The 21179-nt window shown below is 40.6% G+C and overlaps 1 protein-coding gene across 18 annotated transcripts in view; it reads right to left on the minus strand.

The window, feature by feature from the left end:
• The window catches only part of Dock10 (dedicator of cytokinesis 10), a 257936-nt gene that overhangs the window by 137182 nt on the left and 99575 nt on the right, over window positions 1–21179 (minus strand). For 14 of the 18 annotated variants that reach the window (XM_039084669.2, XM_063267006.1, XM_008767315.4 and 11 more), the window contains exon 2: window positions 9244–9363. In XM_039084669.2, the coding sequence (XP_038940597.1) occupies window positions 9244–9363 (120 nt within the window). The remainder of the gene's footprint in view (window positions 1–9243; window positions 9364–21179) is intronic. The other 4 variants (XM_063267003.1, XM_063267000.1, XM_063267008.1 and 1 more) reach the window with 1 other exon arrangement.

A 21179-nucleotide genomic window follows, 5' to 3' on the forward strand; every position in this document is an offset into this window, starting at 1 on the left:
TCAACTTCATAGGATTTACAAGTCTCTGTACATCTGTGAGGGTTTCTCTAGATGCATTGGCCTCTAGGCCTACCTGACCTGTGAAGGATTATCTAGATCAGTTTAATTGAGGAAGGGACATCACCTTAAGTAAGGGTGGCACCTTCTGATGGGCTGGGGTTCCTGGAGTGAATAGAAAGGGGGAAGCAAGCTGAGCACTGGCATTCATCTCCCTGTGCTTCCTGACTGTGAATGCAGTGTGACCTGCTGGCCTCAAGCTCATGCGGCCAGGACTTCCCCACCATGGACTGTACCCTCAAACTGTAAGCCAAGATACACTTCCTTCCATAAGTGACTTTCCATTTTTTGGTGACTAATATAGCAGGTGTCATAAAAATCTGCTTTGGGAATAAATTGCAACGAGTAATGCAGTCAGGGACTGCAGAGATGGCTCAGTGATTAAGAGCACTGGCTGCTCTTCCAGAGGCCCCAGATTCTATTCCAAGCATCCCTATAACAGCTCACAATGGTCTGTATCTCCAGTTTCAGGGGATATGATGTCCTCTTCTAGACACTGCATATATGTGATGCACAAACATACATGTAGACAAAACACCAAAATACACAAAATTAAATAAATGAAATGCCATTAATGTTTTCATACTCTACATAATTCCTTCGGAAGTTTTAATTTATTCCCCTTAAGGCACTTGGACATATGTGTGTTTTAATGATACATTGTTATTCTATGACTATCTACACCTCCCCTAACCTTGTAACCTAGAACAACCTCCTTTAAACAGAGTATTATTTAGATAAATCAATCTATCATAGAACATATCACTTTGAAGGGCAAATTCCTGTGGACTCTGAGCACCCTCAGAGTTATGCAACCATCATCTCTATTTACATGTAGCATGTCTTCATCACGGCTCAAGAAATCATCTTTCCTAGCAGTCTGAACAGATTCCCCTTTCCTCAGTACCTGAGAAGTACCAAGCACTAATCTGCTTCCTATCCCTCAAGTTCCATTTAAGTGGAATCATATATATATATATATATATATATATATATATATATATATATATATATATGGTTGGCACAGAACCTACTCTTTCTGAACAAAAGAGTCTTATATTCATCAGATTAGCTGCGTCTATTGGAGCGAGTCACTAATGGCTGGGCCTTCTCTCATGTGATGAGAACATAAGAAGAGTCACTAGACCCTTACCCAAGTGTCCAGCCAGTCCTTCCAGTGATTTGTACGTACTTCAGTCCTAATTGCATATGGCCTAAAGGTTTTACAGACACACTAGAGTATATAGGTGGAGGAGATAATGAGGGGTGCTCCATCTATGTGGCCATGGAGAAGCCATCCTCTATGCTGAGTGGAGACTTTCCAGTTCAGTAGCTTTTGGGTCACCTATGCTCTTACCAAACCTTCTCGCTCGTGGTCCGTAATGAAACCCAATAGGCTCAATGACTCCAAGGGAAATCGGACTTTCATTTGTCCTTGGGTCTTATGAGGAGGGAGTGATGTTACTTCATCTCCCCAGGGAAAATATTCTTGAAACAGTCATCTTCTGTGACTGGCATAGCATGACACATTAGAAGTTCATCCGAATTGTAGCATGTATACATATGCCATTCCTTATTATTATTGAATATGCCAAACTCTTTTTAGTTTTCAGTTGGTAGACATTTGGATTGTTTCCATTTGGGGGCTATGTTTCTGTGAACATGTATGTATAAAGCTTCATGTGGACATGCATTCTGGGTACAATGAAACACAGAGAGGGCTTCTACATACATTCTTTAAAACCAAGAGCTACAATTGCATCACTACCCTAATTTTGTTATTTTCATTTGTTATCCTTTTAAATTAATATGTATTAATTATTCAAAGAGACCTCATTACAACTCCATTTATGTGTACAATATACTTTGATCATTTTCAACCTCACTATTTCCCCTTTTGGTTCTCTCCCATTCCCTTCTAAATACCCCATAGTTCCCTTTTTATTTCACATCTTTCCTCTCAGGATTTAATATGAGAGAAAGCATACAATAGTTGTCTTTGTAAGACTGATGGTGATGTCCAGTTACATGCATTTTCCTGGAAATAACATAATGTCATTGTTTGCTGCTAAATAACACTACATTGACTTTTTGATGGCATCATTCACAGGGAGATTGGAGGACTTAATGTTTACTCCTGCTTGGAGGCCCCAGTTCTTTTCCAAGCATCTGGCATGTAGCAGCATATTATTTAGAAGGAAACAAAGAGTGAAAGTCAAGGTGCTTATGGTTGAATTTTGTCTTCAGATGCTTGTATCACTGGTCAGGGGCCTTTCCATTAGAATGAGAGGGATGTTATAAGTCAGAAAGAATCTAATTGAACACAAGCTATTACTTAGCTTTTAAATCACAATTGCAATGTCTTTACACAGATATTATGAGCCATTTAAAGTTTGCTTTTCCTATTCAAAAGCCACAGATTTAAAAGAATCTTGATTCCTGTAAAATATTGTGTTTCAAATGAAAAGAAAACTCATGACCTTTTTGCTTTGTAACTTTAACCATAGCAAGGTCTTTGAACTTCCTCTCCTAGAAGGGCCCATGTGGTAAAGTCTGGAAGTCCCCAAATACCAGTTGTTTTCAATTGCTAAAAATATACTATGAAAAACTGTGAGCCTTGACACATGATGAAATGTGTCATTCAGTTCTGGCAGTCGCCAATGACAACTACAAGATGAACTTGAGTGTCCTAGAACACTAATCTGAACGCTTCCTAAGAAGATGGACTTTGAGGAAATGTGGTGACTTATTCGACAGGCTACTTGACCCACTGCATAGACTGCACAGAACTATAATTTTGAATGTGGCTCTTCTGGTGGTGGAAAGTCCAGCTATTTAAGTGCGAGCACTGTCTCCTGCTCATATTGGCATTCTGACTATATATGCAGAGCTCACCAAAGGTAGTTCTTGAAGTTGAACTTCAATAGAGCAGTGTCTAAATAGGCAGCACTGGCAAAGGTGCAGACTGTAGTGTTCCTCATTTTTAAATATCTGAACTCCATTGTTTAAGTGATTCTATCCCTAGCTTCTGCACCTTCAGCCCAGCCAGAAAGTCATCTATGGCTCTGTCACCTTCATTTCTACTGTGAGTCATCACGCATTGTTCTTTGTGTCCTTGAAAGTCTTCTTCAGCTTCCCCTTCCCCCACTACATCCCTTAAACTACTTTACTGAGTCACACATTGATGACCAACTCTATTTTTGGTCTGTTTCTAGGACTACCAACTTCAAAATGTACAGATAAGATCAACATAACAAAATCAGTGATGAAGCTGTACATGTCTTTGCATACACGGATATTTAATTCATGTGTGTATACTGGTTTTTACAGCACAAGATAATGATGGATGTGGTGCAGAAGTTTATGTTGTCTGGTCCCTGAATCCACATGGCAGACGAATAATTTCTGCCCAGTACACCAAGATGAAGAAGAGCGCTTTAGCTCAGTTTGACAGACTCTTTTGAATGCCCACGAGTGATAGAGTGTGTTGGGCATTGGATCTATGGAGATGAACTAATTTCTTCCTTCCCTGGTAACAGAAATCATTCAAAATTAGTACATTAAAGTGTCTGAAGGAGGAAGCTAGCTTTGCTGATGTCAACTGTGTACCAGGCACTCTCCTAGACAGAGAGGTCTCTAGAGAGGAGAGGATCGAGCTTTTCAGCGTCTTTCTTTTAAGGCGTTATGATGATTTATGTCCAAGAGGAGAATTTCTTAACCTTCATTTTCTCATCATTGAGCTGAGGCAATGATCCTATTCCTTTTTAACTCAAGACTTTTACTTCCTGAATGACCTTTGATTCCAAAGGATTTCAAAGAATCAAAGTTATTTCCTAAAATAACAACCTGATGGCTTCTGAAACAAGATTCATGAAATTTATTTTGTTATTTATGTTTTTCGTCTTTCTTTATTTTTCATGTGTGGGTGTGGTACATGTATGTGTATTTGCATGTTTTGCATATCTGTATATGCATGTGAAGGCCAAAGGCTGATATAAGGAATTGTTTTCCCACTGCTCCTCTACAGTAGTCCTTGAAGCCCAGAATTCAGCAATCTAGCTAGTCTTGTCTTATTCAGCTAAGGCTACATTTGCCAGCAGACCACCATGCCCTTCTGAAATTTCCTTGGCTTGCTGGTATCCAAACTCGGGTCCTCATGCTTATGAGGCAAGCACCTTAACCACCGAACCCTTTTTCCAGTCCCTAAATGTATCACTGCCCTTGCTCTGTGCCAAGTGCTACATTGGTTGCTTACAATGAGAAGGGAAGAAGATCTGTTTAGGCTGTGGAGCTGTAGGGTGGTGAGAAGCGGGTGCTAGGAAGGCAATACAAAGAAAATTGAAAGTGATGGTGCAGCTCAGTGGTCGAGTGCCTGCTGTATGTTGATGGAGGCCTGGTTTGCATTCCAGAACCACAAAGGGAAAAGCAAGGAAGCAAGGAAAGAAAAGTGGAAATGTTTTCAAGTAGTAACGGGTGCTCGTCAGTGAAACAGCAGGTGTTGTGATGGAAATAAAATCTGATGCAGGAGGAGAGAAGGCTGGAGATCAACAAGTCTTCTTTACAGAGGTCACATTTACAGCCAAGTCACAGATGAATCTCAGGGGCCTGGTGGATAAGAAAGTCAAGTCCCACAGAGGTGAAGTGTTTGCTAAGTGTGAGAACTGAATGAAAGTCTGGTGCTCTCTGTATGGTGATCCAGTGACCAGGCTGGGAGACAGGAGCCTGGGGAGCATCAGGAGTTAGTGGCAGTGGGAAGAGCAGAGGGTGGGGTTTCATGGGGGAAGACTCTCCGTAGAGGCATGAGGCTGTATGCTTGTGACTCTGAAGGCTTCTCGTGAGTTGAATGTGAATGAATCAGTACGTCCACAAAGAAAGCGAAAAGACCTGCCGGAAGTCATTCTGGGAAGCTAGGCAAGAAATGATGGCAGGACCTCACGCCATCAGAGTGAAGAGGCAAAAAGTTCATGCTTGCAGTATAAGAACACTGCATGGCAAGACAAATGTTTTCTTTTGGGGGGATCAAATGCCAGACACAGTTGCTGTTTCTTGGTATTTAACCACAAGCATTATCAACAGCCTTTCTGGTTATCCATATTAGGGCACGAGTTGGTAAAGCTTAAGACTCCTGCTTCCCTTGTCTGTCTCACTCCTCTTGGAAGTATTGCTCTATATTCTGCACCGTGGGTGCTGAATAAATATTGATTAAACAAAGCAAGTGATGAATCACGTCGGCAGGAAGTGTGGGTGCTTGGAACCATAGGAACAGGAGTGAGCCGGGTCTTCTCATCTGAAGAGCGAGCGTCCTGGTTACTGAAGCTTGGAAGGACAGGTGGGAGTTATAAGATCCTGCATACTCCATCCGTTAGGATTAGTCTGCTCACTTTATTATTGTCAGTTCTGCTCCGCTGGGTGAAAACTGTCCAGACACACCGCAGAGACTCCCGAGGCTCTAGCAGAGTCAAGGAAAAGACACTCTTTCTAGGAGCATTGTACGTTGGTTTTTTGTGGTGGGCAACATTCCCATGAGAGAGGCTGCAAATGGGGCAGATGATGCCAGGGAATATGTGTACTCCATATAAAGCATAAAAGAACTGTTTGGAACAAATATCATTATATTTTATCAGGGTGATTTATGTGTATTTTGCATGCATGCATGGGGCAGGGGCAGGGGAGGTGTGTGCACATGCAAGCACACTGTATGTACAGGATCAGAAGATGTTTTTTAGAGTCTGTGATGGTTAGGTATTGTGTCAATGTGACACAATATAGAATCCTTCGGGAAGATTCTTAATGGGGAATGATCTAGATCAAGGTGGTCCTGTGGGATGTCTATGGGGTCCTATTTTGATTGCTATTAATCAATATATAAAGACTGAGTCCATTGCAGGCAATGTCCTTTCATGAGCTGGATCCTAAACTGTACTAGAGTGAAGAAGACTAGTTGAGTGTAGATGCTAGCTGCAAGGGAGAGCCCAGGCATTTATTCTCAGCTCTTGGCTGTAGATGCTGTGCTTTAAGTTCCTGCCATGATGTCCTCATGGCAATGGACAATCCTGGAATTGTAAGCCCTTTCTTCCACTAGGATGCTTTTGGTCAGGATGTCTTATGATGACAACAGAAATTAAACTAAGACAGTGCTGGATGTCCAACTGAAACTTCTGCAACTGTGTAGAGCCCTTTCTTTGCAGCATGAAAGCACTGGCAATGATCAAATAAACCGGCTCAAGTGCTTGAGTAAAACTTGGCTCATGGATACCACGACGTGCATGTCACATTGTTTTCATTTGTTACCAACAAGATTTTTTCCCCCTTCAACTATTTAAATCAACAATTCTTAGCTCATGGGACATACAAAAATAGGCAGCATACGTCCCATGGGATCTAGAGTTCTAAGTCAAAATGCATAAGACAAGAAAGAGTACGGACCAAGAAAGAGTAAGAAAAGCTTGTCAGACAATGACTAAAATCCCTGGCAATTTTATACTAATATGGTGTTCGATACTGCTTATTATCAATTACTTAATACAAATGAAAATTCAGTCATTAGGAAATGCCATTTTCTGACAATAAGATTAGGGGCCATTGTATATCTCTTGAGTGTACTAACTGGGTGCTTTTCTCCAAGCTGGCCTGTGGCTATTTCTAAACCCCATTACATGTTGTCCACAAGGAAGCTACATGTGTTGTTAATAGGAAACTCTGGTCATTTATTCTAGGAACAGGCCAGTGACTTGCTGCTTGCATTTAGAAAAATATGCAAAAGCTTTGTCTCATCCCTGGGCAATTTTGTCTCAGACCATTCCTTATGCTGTCTTAGTCATCTGACCTGAGAGCTATCATAACTTTCTTCCTACCCTGCTAAGAGCATAAAATGGTCACTTCTTGGCTTTTAGTGTATCTGCTTCTCCTGGAGTAATCAGAGCTCAGCTTGAATGTCACCAATCGGAGTGGCTGACCAATTACCTAGTCTAACTCAGTTCTTCCTGAGACAGTTTCCATCCCATTGCCCTATTTTTACCTTAAAAAAATCTTTATTTTCTTAATTAATTTGTTGATCAGTTTTATCATCTTTTCCTCACATATCAGTAAGATGCCCCGGGTCCTTAGAACCAAGACATTTTCATTCAATCATTGCTGTCTCTTAATTCAGAACAAAATATTAGAAAAATATTCAGTATTTTATATCCCATACTTATTGAATACGTAAAGAATATAGTTAGGGATTTGCGAGGAAACAGTAGGGTAGGAATAGTGCTGGTCTTTGACGTTGGTGGGCTTGTAAGTGGCTGTGGGGATGAAGTAGGCTGGGGTAGGAGATCAGAAGACTCCCTGTGGGAAAGCGTTCTTTCCTTCCACTGTGTATATTCTGGGAATCAAACTAGGATCCTTAGACTTGGCTGCAATCCTCTTTCCTCAGTGATCCACCTAGTTGGCCTTATACCGTCATTATGAAGGCATAAGGAACCACACATGGGATTTGAGCAGGCACATGATAAAATATTCCTGTGGACTAATTGGAGTGGGGGAATATACAATGAAAGGCTCCATTTATACTGACAAGGACGGCAAAGGAAGAAAAAAAACTCAGAAACAATGTTTAACTGAGGGTGAACAGATGACAAGAGTGGAGTTCAAATTCAGAGCAACATGGAGTCCCGCTGTGCATCCCCACCCTCTCTGTGTGCTGGAGAAGCTCTGAAAGTGGTACCTGACATATTTCTGAATGGTAGAGGTAGGAGAAAAGACGCTCCAAGATTTATGAATTTTGATGTTATCTGACAGAAAGGTTTTTGGGTTCATTTATCTCCAGGCTAAAGGATCAAAATAAGGATGTGGAATTAAAAAAAGAAGAAGAGGAAGAAGGTAGTTTAACTTCTTGTTGCAGTTCAAGTCCCAGTCCAACCACAGAAATGAGATCTACAGAGATAAACCTCTCTCAGGATGTGCCAACACTAAGTGGAAGCCATTTTAAACATTGCAAATCAGACTGGAAGAATTAATTATTCTTCTCATGCCTGCATCTGCTTCCTTTCTTCCAGTGTTATCCATACTTGGACCAGAAAAGTCCTAATTCCATCTCCTGTCTTCCTTTTTGCATTCTAGCAGACACAGGTCCTCAAGCATTTCAGGCAAACCCTCTACCAATTTAACTGTATCTGTAGGCCTATCATTTTCCTGTAACTTCTTTTTCCTAAGTCCAACAAACAAACAAACAACAAAACAAAAACAAAAAAACCTCCCGTGAAGCCAGAAGCTGTATCTGTCCCCAGGGGTGAGAGAGGATGCTGAAGCCATCTTAGTAAATTGTGGAAACTAGGCCCTACTCCCTGAGAGAGAAACACAAGGGCACAGCCTACCCTTCAGGATTACCCTCCAGCTGCCGTCTCCTTCACACTATTAAAGTCTGAGAGGTCTGAGACTACCTTTCTATCAGGAACAAACTGGGAAAGGTTACCAACTGCCCAGGGCAACTTCTGTCTGAATATCCATTTACTGACAGTGTTCCGATGGTCCAGATGAGTACAAGCAGTATAACTGAATACTCGGGGCATACTAGTGTTCATCACCTACAACATTATCATCCTTATCTTCAATATCAATTTCCTTTCCTTCTCTCTGGGTCTATCTCGATGACTTGAAGCTGACTGATGAATTAGGCTGGGCATCCAGCTCCTCGAATCTTCCCGTTTCTATCTCCCCAGCACTGGGTATGTGTTATGTACCAGACATCTTTATGTAGGTTCTGGGGAAACAGATTCATGTCCTTATGCTTACATGGTAAACTCTACACTCAATGGGCTATGTCTCTTTTTTTCACTCACTTATTCTCTCTACTAACTTCAGGAGCATCTCAAGTGTCCTGTCCCAAGAGGAACATATCTTATATTGTAAATCATTCCACAAAGATGTTCCTGTTTTGAGCCTAAGTCTCACCATCTCCTGAATCAAGATTCATGGTGGTTTTAAATAATTGCCTCTTTTGTACACTTTCTTCTGGCCGAAGAAGAGCCTTGGACATTGATGGAAATCTGAGCAGCGCTAACTGGACTCAGAAGTCCATGTGTTTTTGCTTCGGTTCCTTGTGTCCACTGTTGAGCGTCACATTGGCTCCTTCAAAGAGTGTTCTTCTGCAATGATGGGAGACAGAGTAGCCATAGGAAAGAAGAAGGACATGAGGCCACTTACTGAGAAGTCATCACTGGGGAAGAACAGAAGGTCCTGAAGAGCATCATCCCGGTAAGTCTTTTCAAGTTCTTCAATGACAGTTTCATAATCCAAAGGCTCCAAAAGCCTGGGCTTTTCCTGCTGTGGGAAAGAAAACAACAAGACAGAACAAAACAGAGTTAAGCATCGTGTGTATCATCTTGCTTCTTTCCTGTGACTGCTTCAGTTTCAATTTTTAGCTGTCACTGAAGCGCTGGTATCACATGACATCACATGGTCCTTCCAATGAGGTCCCATACAGACTCAAGGAAGTTGGTATGAAGCCACAGAACCACACGGTGATTATTTCCAGATTGGAAATAAAGTGAGGAGACCCTAAACTACCTGACAGCTCCCTGAGTAATTCAAGCTGCTTGTACCGACAGGGACGGGAGAGACGTTCATGTAGACTTGATCTTTTCCACACTGGAAAGGGCTGCTTACTCGGTATAGTGTTATGACAATGATCCGCAAAGCTTGAGCTGAGTCTGCTGAGTCTGTGAGTCCTACTTAGGTCAGATTGCAAACTTTGGCAACCTGCTAGGAACCAAACTATTGCAGGCTGTCTTTGTTGTCAGTGAAGCACAGATCTCATGTCAGAACTAATTGCTTGGCTCTGAGCTTCTTTGCCTCTACAGAGGGAAGCAGGATCAGTCTTACTGGGATAGAACAATTGAACTATGAGAGATACACTGTGGTAAAAATGGGCACACCTGAAGAAACTATGCAAATAATCAAACGGTTGAAATCCTGGACTCAAGAGAAGCTGCGTATCTGCCGAGAAGCATGTCCCCACTAGTGAAAAGAAAATAAACTAAGTGCTAGAGGGTGAAGCAATGTGTTATTATAGAGATGACGCATTTGCTCCACACCAGACTAGATCACAAAGTGAGAAAAATGGGGCTCTTCCCCTGAAGAAAGTATTATAAAACAGAAAATGAAAGTCACAATGAAAGGAACCCCTAGTCTTTCTATAAGCATTCATGTAAATGAATGAAAAGGCTGGTCCATACTTAGGATTATCTTGGGGGGTGGGCTCCTAGAAGGGTGAGGGGCCACCGTGAAACCTTTATACTAATGTGATCCTGCAAATAGTAATGTCAGTAGCAACTGTCCTATCAACCTCCTGGCCTCCCACTAGATGCCCCACCCCTGTAAAGCAGACTTAACCAAGTTTTCATCTATGTTTTCAAAACTGCTAATGGGCTTCTTAAAATAGACATCAATATTTTTGGATGATTTTCCAAATATTAGAAACATCAAAATATGAACATCATAGACACATTTTATTCATCCAGTTTTCTGGATTAAAAGAAAAACAGACAAACAAACAAACACCTTAAATGCTTAAGGAAATTGGTGAGGTAAATGTTCTTTTTGGAAAGCCCCATCAAGAGAACTGGCTATACTTAGCAAGAAAAAAATACAGAGCCTTTCATGGGACATTTGAAAGAGTTGAGTTGGCCAACACAGTGTGTTTTGTGACAGTGATTTAAAACACTTCACATATTGGGGTAAAATTTATAGAGGCTCTGTGGCAGTGAGGAAGCTTTCCTCAGACCTGCTGCATTTTCATATGTATTTTTCCATTGACACGCACTTTCAGTTCAAAGTTCCTTATTTCCCAGGCAACTGCTAATTTCCAAGGATCACGACTTGAGAAAGAGTGTGTGTGTGGTGTATGCGTATGTGTGTGTGCACGTGAGAGGATAAACATAAATGTGGTTTTGTACTTGCAGTGGATGCTGGAAGTTGATGTCAGCATCTTCCTAAACCACCATCAACCTTAGTTCCTGAGATAGAACTGCTCAGTGAACCTAGAGGTCACCTTTCTTGGCTGGGCTGGCTGGCCAGTGAGTTCCCAGGACCCTCCTGTCTCTGTCTCCTCAGTACTGGGGTTAAAAACTACATTGTGAGGGTGTGGGGAATCCAACTCAGGTCCTCAGGCTTGAGCTACGAGGACTCTGTCCAGTCGGTAATCTCCTAAGCTCTATCTTACATGGGCCTTGGCCATCTTTAAGCAGTTGTAGTTCACTCCAGGGCAGCCCCAGGTCTCAGTTCTCCAGTATTATCCCTGGTCCTGAACTATCTTTTTGGAATTTCAAAGGATAAAACACTCAATCTGCAATCTCTCTCTCTCTCTCTCTCTCTCTCTCTCTCTCTCTCTCTCTCCCTCCCTCCCTCCCTCCCTATCCTCCCTTCCCTCTATCCATCTGTCGTCCATCTATCTGTCCACCCATCTGTCTTCCCATCTATCAATCTTTCTAAATTTCTGTCTCTCCCTTTGAATTTACATTAATATGTATATATAAATCACATAAAGTCAAAACAAAATTGTATGCTGAAACCAATCAGAAAATGTTCATCTCTGCCATAGACTGGGCAGGTTATTCATGTCTGTTTCCTACACTGGTTTCAACTTCTGAGTATGCAGTGCTGGTCAGTACTCTTTGCAGTGGTCTGTGAAATGGCTGCTAACACCTTTCTCTTTTTCTCTTCTAAGCCCACTGTGAACAGGAGTGCAGGAGTGTGAGTGCATTGCAACCCAGCGGTGTAAAGGGAAAAGGCATCTCAGGAGTGGGTTTCTACCGTCTTGATTCATTTTTAAAAATTTTATGTCTCATTGGCCCTGAACTTGCACATTAATTCAGAAAACGAGGCTAAGGGGTTGGTTTACTAAATAAAATGCCTGCCTTACAACTCTACATCCTGAGTTTGACCTCTGAAGCTATGTTAGAAGTGTTGGGTATAATATTGATTGACTACTTGCAATCTCTGCTTGAAGATGGCAAGGATAGGAGATCCTTAGCAATCACTGGCCATGGGTAGCCTAATTGTTGAGCCCAGTAAAAGACCTTGTCTCAAAGGAGATGACTGGCATCTCTGAAGATCACATGGGACATTGTCCTTTGTCCTTCACGCATACATGTTCATACACACCTGAACACACAGCCACACTCCTCCCAAACATTCATAAAGAAGAACTTGGAAGCAAAAGGATATTTCAGAGAAGACTTTTCACTGAAATACAAACTATAGCTAAACTTAATCTAATTCAAGTTACTATAGTAGGCATACAGTGTTTCAGAGTCTAAAGCTACTGATACAATTTACAGATCAAACCACAAACTCTTCTTGATAGATTATTAAACTATAGTATAGACTGCAGACATTTGTAAAGACATATTTTTAAGTATCTAGCACAGCAGGGAACTCGTGAATGATATCCCTCAGCCCTTTCTTATTGCACTGGGATTATTTTTCAATGAGAATTGATACTGCACTAAGATTATTTTGAGATGGGGAATCTCAAATCTAGACTATGTGCTCAGTAACCTTTGACAGAGGGATATGTTAATAAACTTTTGTATTTCCAGGGATTTTCTTAATGTGTATCACTGAAGATACCCCACTATTTGTAGTTTCTTTTTAAATATGATTTTAGGAAGTAAATTTCATTGAGACGGCAAGAGATAGACCTTACTTGGTGGAGTCCTTGCTGAACATGTGTGAGGTCATTCATTCCATCCTTAACTACTGCATAGACTGGGTGTGGTGATACAAATTTATAATCGTAGCACTTGGGAGATAGAAGTAGAAGGAACAAGGGTTCAAGGTTATCCCAAGCTAGGGTGCTGAGTTGAAAGCCAGTCTAGGATACAGAATAGTCTATTACAAGCAAACAATCTCAAAGAACACTAATAGGTTTTCTAGCAGGTAGAAGTTGAGATTTGACAAAGTCTGCATGGAGACTTTTTGTGTCTATTGTGGAGAGTGCCCAAGGCAGCAGTTGTCTCGAAAGCAAGGGACCAGTCTGTTCAAACGTCTTGTTCACAGAGAAAGACACACTCAAGAACGGTGGGATAAGTTCTTTTTCACCCTTGGCTCTTGGTAAAGACACTGAGTAGAACTGGAGACTGAACAGCACCGATTTATGGCTTTAACAAGGATCAAGCTGTCCCTCCTGAATTTAATGGGCCTGTTTCTTTTGGAAATACACCAAGTGGGATAAGGCATGTGCCAAGATTACCCTGAATTGAATTGGGTTTTTATGGTGCTTTTTACTCTCTTACTCTGTCTTGCAAATGAGTAATGACTTTCATTAACCATCCGAAAGTCACTGTGCCTGGGAAAAGCACCCACCACTAGCACCTGTTATTATGTAGCAGGGGGTGTTACACCACAGTGGTAACAGGCCCTATTCTTCTTATGCACCATTAAGAGATTTGTTTGTTCTGGTCCCCCAAACCCACAGCTCCCTTCCAAATCAACTTCACAGCATCAGAATGGTCTCCTGTCACAAAAACAAAAGCTTTCTTCCTCTGTACTTACCCACAACTTCTAATGGTATGCTAACACAGTGTCTAAGCCCGAGTAGTGAAGTTGACATGGTAACAGTCCAGTCTGTCAAGACTATTTGATTGGCCTGAAACAAGTAGACTGTCCATTTCCCAACTGAAGGCATTAATTTCTAGGGTAAAGGATAGCAGCACAAACAGCTGGATTCTTCTCATCAGAGCAATTCAAAATCGATTGGTTGAGGAAGTGACGCTGAAGAAAATCAGCATTGGAAATATGACTAAATTGCCAACCTTTCTCCAGAATAAAAGTCCAGTCCAACTAGAAATTAGCCTAGCCTATCTAGCCTGTTTTAGCTAAGTTCAAAGTCTATGGGAGGATGTGGTTGCAGGCCTTCTATGAAAAAACAGTGGGAAGGCTTGTTTCACCCCCATGAGCTGTAAGACTTTGTGTATGATGATTAAACTCCTCGTGCTTTAGTTTAAAGTTTGTATAGTGACTTAGTAGAGGCCTCCTTGGAGGACAAAATGATGTTGTACTTCTAATGCTCAGTCTGTAATACTGTTTTCTTAAATATTAAGTAGCTAAAGACTGGTTTACCATTTTTACTTGTTGTAGATTAAAAGCACCTGTAATGTACTTGTAATGTGTATAGGACACATTCGATAGTGTTCCATAATTAAGTGTATATCCCTTCTTCCAGATCCAGGGATAATCTAGATTCTATATAGGGAACATAAAAAAACATATAAAATCAAAGGTATATTTAAGGATGTCTTTGCAACATTATCTTCCTTACAAGATGGATAAATGTATTCAAGTTCATTCAAGGGTGACAAGGTGAGGTTGATGGTGGCCAATCCTAGTCAGTGAAGACACTAAAGTATAATCTTTCAAAAGTAGTGGTTGGGAATCATGAGTAGTGGAGAAATGTGTATATCTATAAGGTGCTTTCGAAATGACATTAAGACTAGGAGAGGGTATGGAGTAAACCAGTGTGGAACTGTACACTACATGCCATTTTTAAAAAATTGTTCAGTGATTCATGAGTATTAGTTAGCTGTCAATATTTCATATATAATAGGGGTTTTGTTGTTGAAAATGTAGGCAAGGTAAGACCTATGGTTCTAGTATTGCTTCAAAAGGAAGAACAGAGGTAGTGTCTCATAAGGTGAGCAGTTCAAGGAAGTCTAGATGATATTTGTAGATCTATGCATGAGATTAGAACTGCAGTCTATACTACCTAGGCTTCTAAGAAGTCATTAGGCTGCCAGGACGTGGCCCGACTCAGAAATTATGAGATGAAGCCTATAAAACAATGATACTTATTAAAACTGTTTTTATATAGTTTATAATAAAACAAAAATGCTTATTTATCATCATTCAATAAAGATGAGAATAAATATTATGTAATAGAAAAACTGCACAGACTTTAAAACTATAAAGAAAACTAATTACACAGATTTAAATATCATTAGCTTATTGCATTTTGGTGATACTGGGATATTTAGGAGGTTGTTTTTATGTTTTTGGATGAACATGTGTTGCTTTCATTATGGTAAAAGGATGAACTTGGTTCTTCAAAAGAATCAAGCCTTCATTAAACACTGGGGAGTTATTTGATTTTAAAATTGTTTACCCTTTGAAAATCCACCAGAGAGGAAGCCCAGAAATATCACAGTGGGGCTTCACATAGAATTTCAACCACTAACAGACTCAAGTAATTACAACAAAAGATACACAAAACATTGGGGAAAAAAGAGACCAGAGAAAATAATTACAGATTGGGCATGTGGTTCTAGAAGCTCATGCCAGCAACACAGAGAAGTACAATTAGTGATTTAATAACTGAACTATTTTTAGCTTTGCAGGGACCCACAAACATCTGGTGAGTTACTTACACACTGTTCTGAAATGGTGCTTATAGCCACGAATTCCAACTGCAAACTCTACTGGGAAGTTTTAGAATCCCATACCTACCTGCTCTGTGACTGGAGCAAGCCACCAAAATCTTGGCTGAAGTTAATCAGGGTGGGTAAAAGGGCATGCTGTCGTAAAGATGAAGCAGATAAAATATGTCTAGATGAACCACTAAATACCAGCAAAATATAGACTCCTTTTATTTAAAAAGTACTCTACCCAAAGCCTTATACTTAAGTCAAGACCAAGCAATCAGCAATCATACAGAGAACATTGAATTTTTCATTTACCAAGGTATGTACTATATATTTTACATTTGTTTCTAAATTTCCCTTAAAATCCTATTAAAGATGAATTCTAATCAAAGTAAAAGAATTAATAAACTTGTATAAAAAGGGATCTGGCCCTCTCTGATGCCCTTTAGGAAAAGGAAAGTGAGCTTTCTAGATATGCCTATTACTAATTCAGCATGACTTTCAGAGTCTGCCTTTTTTCCCCTGAAAATATAGCCTGGAAAATATTTCTTTTCATATTTATACATTCAGATCACAAGAAAATGATCAGATTCATAATTGGTTCACTATTAAACAAATTAGCTTTGCAGATACAAATTTCCAGAGGGAAAAAATCAATATTGTAAAAAAAAATCTATGCTTTGAATTTCATTCTGTAGCTCTAACTTACTCAAATTGAAATGAATTTGTCACTGCAGGGAGCTGTGGACAGAGCAAGGCAGCAGACAGAATCAGGAAAGCAGAACTGTGTCTGCAGTTAACCCTTTGTATTAAGAGGCTACACACTCAAACCTGGCTTCTACATTGGAAGTGTAATCAGGGGAAGCGAGCCTAGGGACTCCCTACTGGGTTACTCTAGTTCTCTTGTTCTATATTAGCTATTCCTGGTTCTCATGAAAACCTGGTCTTTTCAAAGAAATGGTATGAAAAGAGTTTCTCCCCTGTGTTTGAGAAGTTTCATGGTCTTTCTGTGACACACTGCGCCTCCTGTGATGCTACTTGGGACTTACCAGACTTTTTTGATCCCCCTGTCAATGGTTTTTAGATATCTGAAGTTTTACTTTCATATCCTGTGATCTACTGACATAGTATAACATCATATATAAATGCCTTTCTGAGGGTATATAACTAATATAGGACTAATATAACTAATGATACAGGAAAACAAACAAAAAATAAAAATTTACTTAAGGACCATGACAGTAGGCTCTATTAGCACTCAAGAGAATCCAGAAAAGCAAAGAGCTCTCAATGACCATCCATAGGCTTTTTAGAAGAATCCTAAAATAATCATAATCATCATAATCATTCCTATGTTTAGTTCATCAGACCACTTTGCAAACAATATAGCAGTCAATTAATTTCAGCATTTGACTAGAGGGATGGTGGTTAAGAGCACTGGCTGATTTTCCAGAGGACCCAAGTTTAATACCCACATTGTTGTTAACAATGGTCTGTTATCTTCAGTCCCAGGGAATCTAATACTCCCCTCTTGCCTCTACACACACTGCACACTTGGGGTACACACACAGACATACAAGCAAGCAAAACACAAATACACATAATATAAAAACTAAAATATAAACTAGAAAAAAAACCGAACTTCAATGTTACCAAGATTAACAAGTTAGCAAAGCATAATGGTGCACACTTGGGAGGCAGAGGCAGGTGGCTTTCAATGAGTTCAAGGACAGCATGGTCTACACTGTGAGTTCTAGGACTAGATAGTGTAACATGATGAAACCTTGGAGAGACAGGTGGGGGGGAGGGTTGAGAAAGGGGAAGGGGGAGGGGGAGAGAGAGAAGACACAGAAGAGGGTTACATTTCTTAGAAGAAATAAACAGTCCAAATGAACAAGAGTTTGTTAGAAACTAAGAGACTTCTTTGGCTTTAACAAGATCAGAATGGAGCCAACTTCCACACTATTTGTGTGTAAAACAAATGGGAAGATTGGAGAGAGCCCTCACAGCTGCATCCATGGCCGCAGCTGTCACCCTGTGGTCGTGTGACAGATTTAATTGAGCCTTTCATCAGGAGGAGTTCCACTGGACAACATCTCAGAAGCCCGAGCTTCAGAGAACAAGAGCAGCTTTTCTAAGGGGAAAGGAAATGATTGGGTAAGGAACAAGCCCTCTTATGCTGACCCCTTAACTCCCTCTGTCTTGAACCACATGAGTTTCCTGAGAATGGAAAAACACGAGCTAAAAAATCAGAGTTAAGAACCATACAGCTGGGCAGACTCAGCTTAAGACGAGATTTAAAATGGTTCCCTTGGCAACCAGGGCAGACAGATCGGAGACGAAATCAAGCGGTAGTCACCCTTTGAGTATTTGCTCATTTCAGAAATGTGAATGAATACCAATGATAAAGCATATAAAGCTTCGGCAAATAGGTGAGATTAATATGGTCAATTTTTCCTATTTAGTATAATTTCATTAGAAACTGAAGATTAACTAGTGTTAAAGAATTTATTGTTATAAGAGATACTTTCAAATTGAATTTATATCTGCAGTCTTGTTTTCATTTTAGAAACCTAGGCAGTAATAGGCCCCTGTTGCAGTTACTGCTAACATCATATATATCTTTAGAACATGTCAAATGTTCACAATTTCTGAATAGCAAATGAAAACTTAAATCAAGGACAGTAAATGCTTCTCTATGCAATGGTGGTGCTTATAAAGATATAGAAAATATCCAACAAGATTTAAATCAAATTAAATTACACGTCTCATTTAGTTTTCTAGAAACACTTGAAAGATAATAAATATCATTAAAAATACATCACAAGCCAATTACAAGCCTACCTGACACGGGGGAAGTTAATCTTTCTGCGCAAGCTGCAGGGGACTTTAAATCAATTTATAGGAGGTCTGTGATAAAAGCCACTGCCAGCTCACACCTTAACATCATCTTAATTCTTCAACGGTGACACAAACTTTCACTCACAGGCTGAGTTGTTGTGTGCGTAACGTGTAAGTACATATGCATTAGCACAAACTTGAATGTGAACAATTCTTCCAACTGAATGTTATATTTTTAGCAGACTTCCAAATATTAAGCCCATTCTTCACACTCTCTTCCTTATAGACTAATCATAATGGGCCTCACTCTTATGATGTCAGATAGCTGAGTGTCTGCTTGTCCGGGGTCAATGGGAAGGGAACCCAAGGAGAGCCTATTCAATCCTTCCCTCTGGAATTCCCCCATCTTGAGGGAAGGGATGACAGGATTAAGAGAAATGGTGAAGCTGTGCCTCTGAGGGGCTGAGCTTCACAGAACTATCAATTGCTTCCACCTACCGAGTCACCTTTCCCTCTGCCTCAGTGGCTCTGAGCTCCTTCCTGTTCTTTCTACATCCTCCTTTCAGTGGACTTCTCTGGACTGTGTGAGTAGATTTCGAATTCTTGCCATTAAAGAAATCTAACCTGTAACACCAGGAGCAGTACCTACAGCAGGGGCCTATCATTTCCCAAGTTTATTCAGATGTGAATGCTCGTGGTGTCAGCCTCTTGCAGCCGATGGCTTCTGCTTTTGAAATGCAGGAATACAACATTTGTGTATTACTGATACATCCCAATCTCATTTCATACTGTGAAAAATGAACCCTAGGTGTCATGGGCACCGTGTATTGAGAGGCTTCGGTAACTTTTTAGCGTTCCAAGGTCATACATGAAGAGCAGCTCTAATCTCTAATTTTCTACTGGGATAAAGTCATCCAACCATCACTTTCCTAAGAGAGATACAAAAGTATATGGCCACTTTTGCTTTCAGTGCTGACAGTCACAGGCTATAATTTTGCTCTCCATAAGAGGTACCTCTTTGTTCTGAGAATGCTGGCAGATCTCTTTGGTTTATAAAAGCATCTGGACGCCATGCCCAGGCTCAGGTCACTTTGTTTTGTTCTATGATTTTCATTTCAAGAGACCCATTTGGTGTGACTCTTATATTGACTACTTCATACGTGTTTTCTTACAGAAAAAAAACCAAAACCACAGCCACATCAAAATACTTAATAATAGTAACAATAGCCAATGTTATTTTAAAGTAAGTTTACCATACATGGTCAATGACGTGGGCTATGATACATGTTAATACTCTCTCTCATTGAGAATGTATATTAATTCTAGAAGAGAGCATCACAGTTGAGCATTTTTTCCCCAAACATGATCCTTGGATTCTGAAAACTTGTGCAACCTGACCAGTAAGTTGATGTTTTGGTCCAGTTCACCTTGAATATGGTGGTCCACTGTGTCAACAATTTGGACTTGCAAGGACCAAATACCAAAATTTATTTTCCTATCAGAAAGGTTCGAGAATAGATGTATAATTTTGAGTACTATTCCTACCCTCTTAGTGAATTTTTTAAACAGTGCAGAGCATTAGAAGTCTGAACAAAGGCAAGAGATCACTGGCAAGAAATCTTGGGAAAGAGACTGTTGGGAATGGAAGACAAGAAATTGTTTTTATATAGGAGTGCAAAGAGGAGAAAAGAAAATGAAATGGTCGACTTAGGATCTGTGCAATGAAGACAGCTAATATTATGGGAGGACCCACATTAGAAATTGCCACTAATTGTTTGCATGTGTGTATGGAGTACAGATATGCTCATGCAGGTATGTGTATGTTTGTATGAGAGAGAGAGAGAGAGTGTGTGTGTGTGTGTGTGTGTGTGTGTGTGTGTGTGTGCACACATGTGCACAGGCAAGTGGTCAATGTCAGGTATCTTCTTCAACTGCTCTTTTTGAAAGAGCATCTGTCCCTGAACCCGAGGTCACCAAGCTCACCACTCAATGAGCTCCAGCCTCTACTGCCACCCTAACCTGGGTATTCAAGCTCACACAGCAAGCATTTTACATGTTGAGGCATATGCCCAGCCCTCAAGGGAATCTTTAAAAATTTTCCATATGAGGAAAGGTTTGGGATCATGACCTTTTCCCCCATGTAATGTGAACGCTCTCCTGTAACAAACGGCTCACAGCATGCTCCTATGGGCAGATGCTTCCTTCCTGTGTGTTTCTTCTCTTTCTCACACAGTCAACCTGGAGGAAAGGGCGCTCATTCTGTTATGTTACGGGCTCCCCTCCCAGCCAGTTTGGAGCCAGCCTTCTGCAGCTCCCTGGCACCTGAGTTCCCTTCCCTATTTCTGTCATCCACTTAGCCTCCTCTGAGTTGCCTTCACGTGCACTCTTAGGCTGCATCAAGTTTCAAAGCCTACTTCTCCCTTTTTTGTGTGGACTGACTGAGTTCAGAAGTTCTGGTCACTCCTGCTTCTTTGTTTTCTTTCAAAGTATCCTTTTGCAAATTTCATCCTGGCAGTCCAGATTTGTTTTAATCCCACTCTGGTTTTGTTTCTTAATCACCAAGCATCACCCTGTCTAGGGGTAGGGTACTTGCCTAATATGTGCAAAACCTTGGGGTTAATCCTTAGTGCCACAAGAAAATGGAAGAGAAGCATTAGCACATCACTCCTGGGACCTCACTTTGTACTTCCTTATTTCTAACTGGTTCCTTACATGGTGGCCGAAATAGATACCCACTCTAAATGTTCCTACGCAGTGACAGCAAAGGAGGGGACATGATCAGGAAGGAGATGACTCACATTAGCCTAAGAGTTATCCTGGATATGGATAACTCTTAAGAAAGCACAGTAATGCAAAGTACCATGATGAAGTACCATCCATGAG

Source organism: Rattus norvegicus, chromosome 9, assembly GCF_036323735.1.
Source record: "Rattus norvegicus strain BN/NHsdMcwi chromosome 9, GRCr8, whole genome shotgun sequence".
In the NCBI taxonomy this organism is placed as follows: domain Eukaryota; kingdom Metazoa; phylum Chordata; class Mammalia; order Rodentia; family Muridae; genus Rattus; species Rattus norvegicus.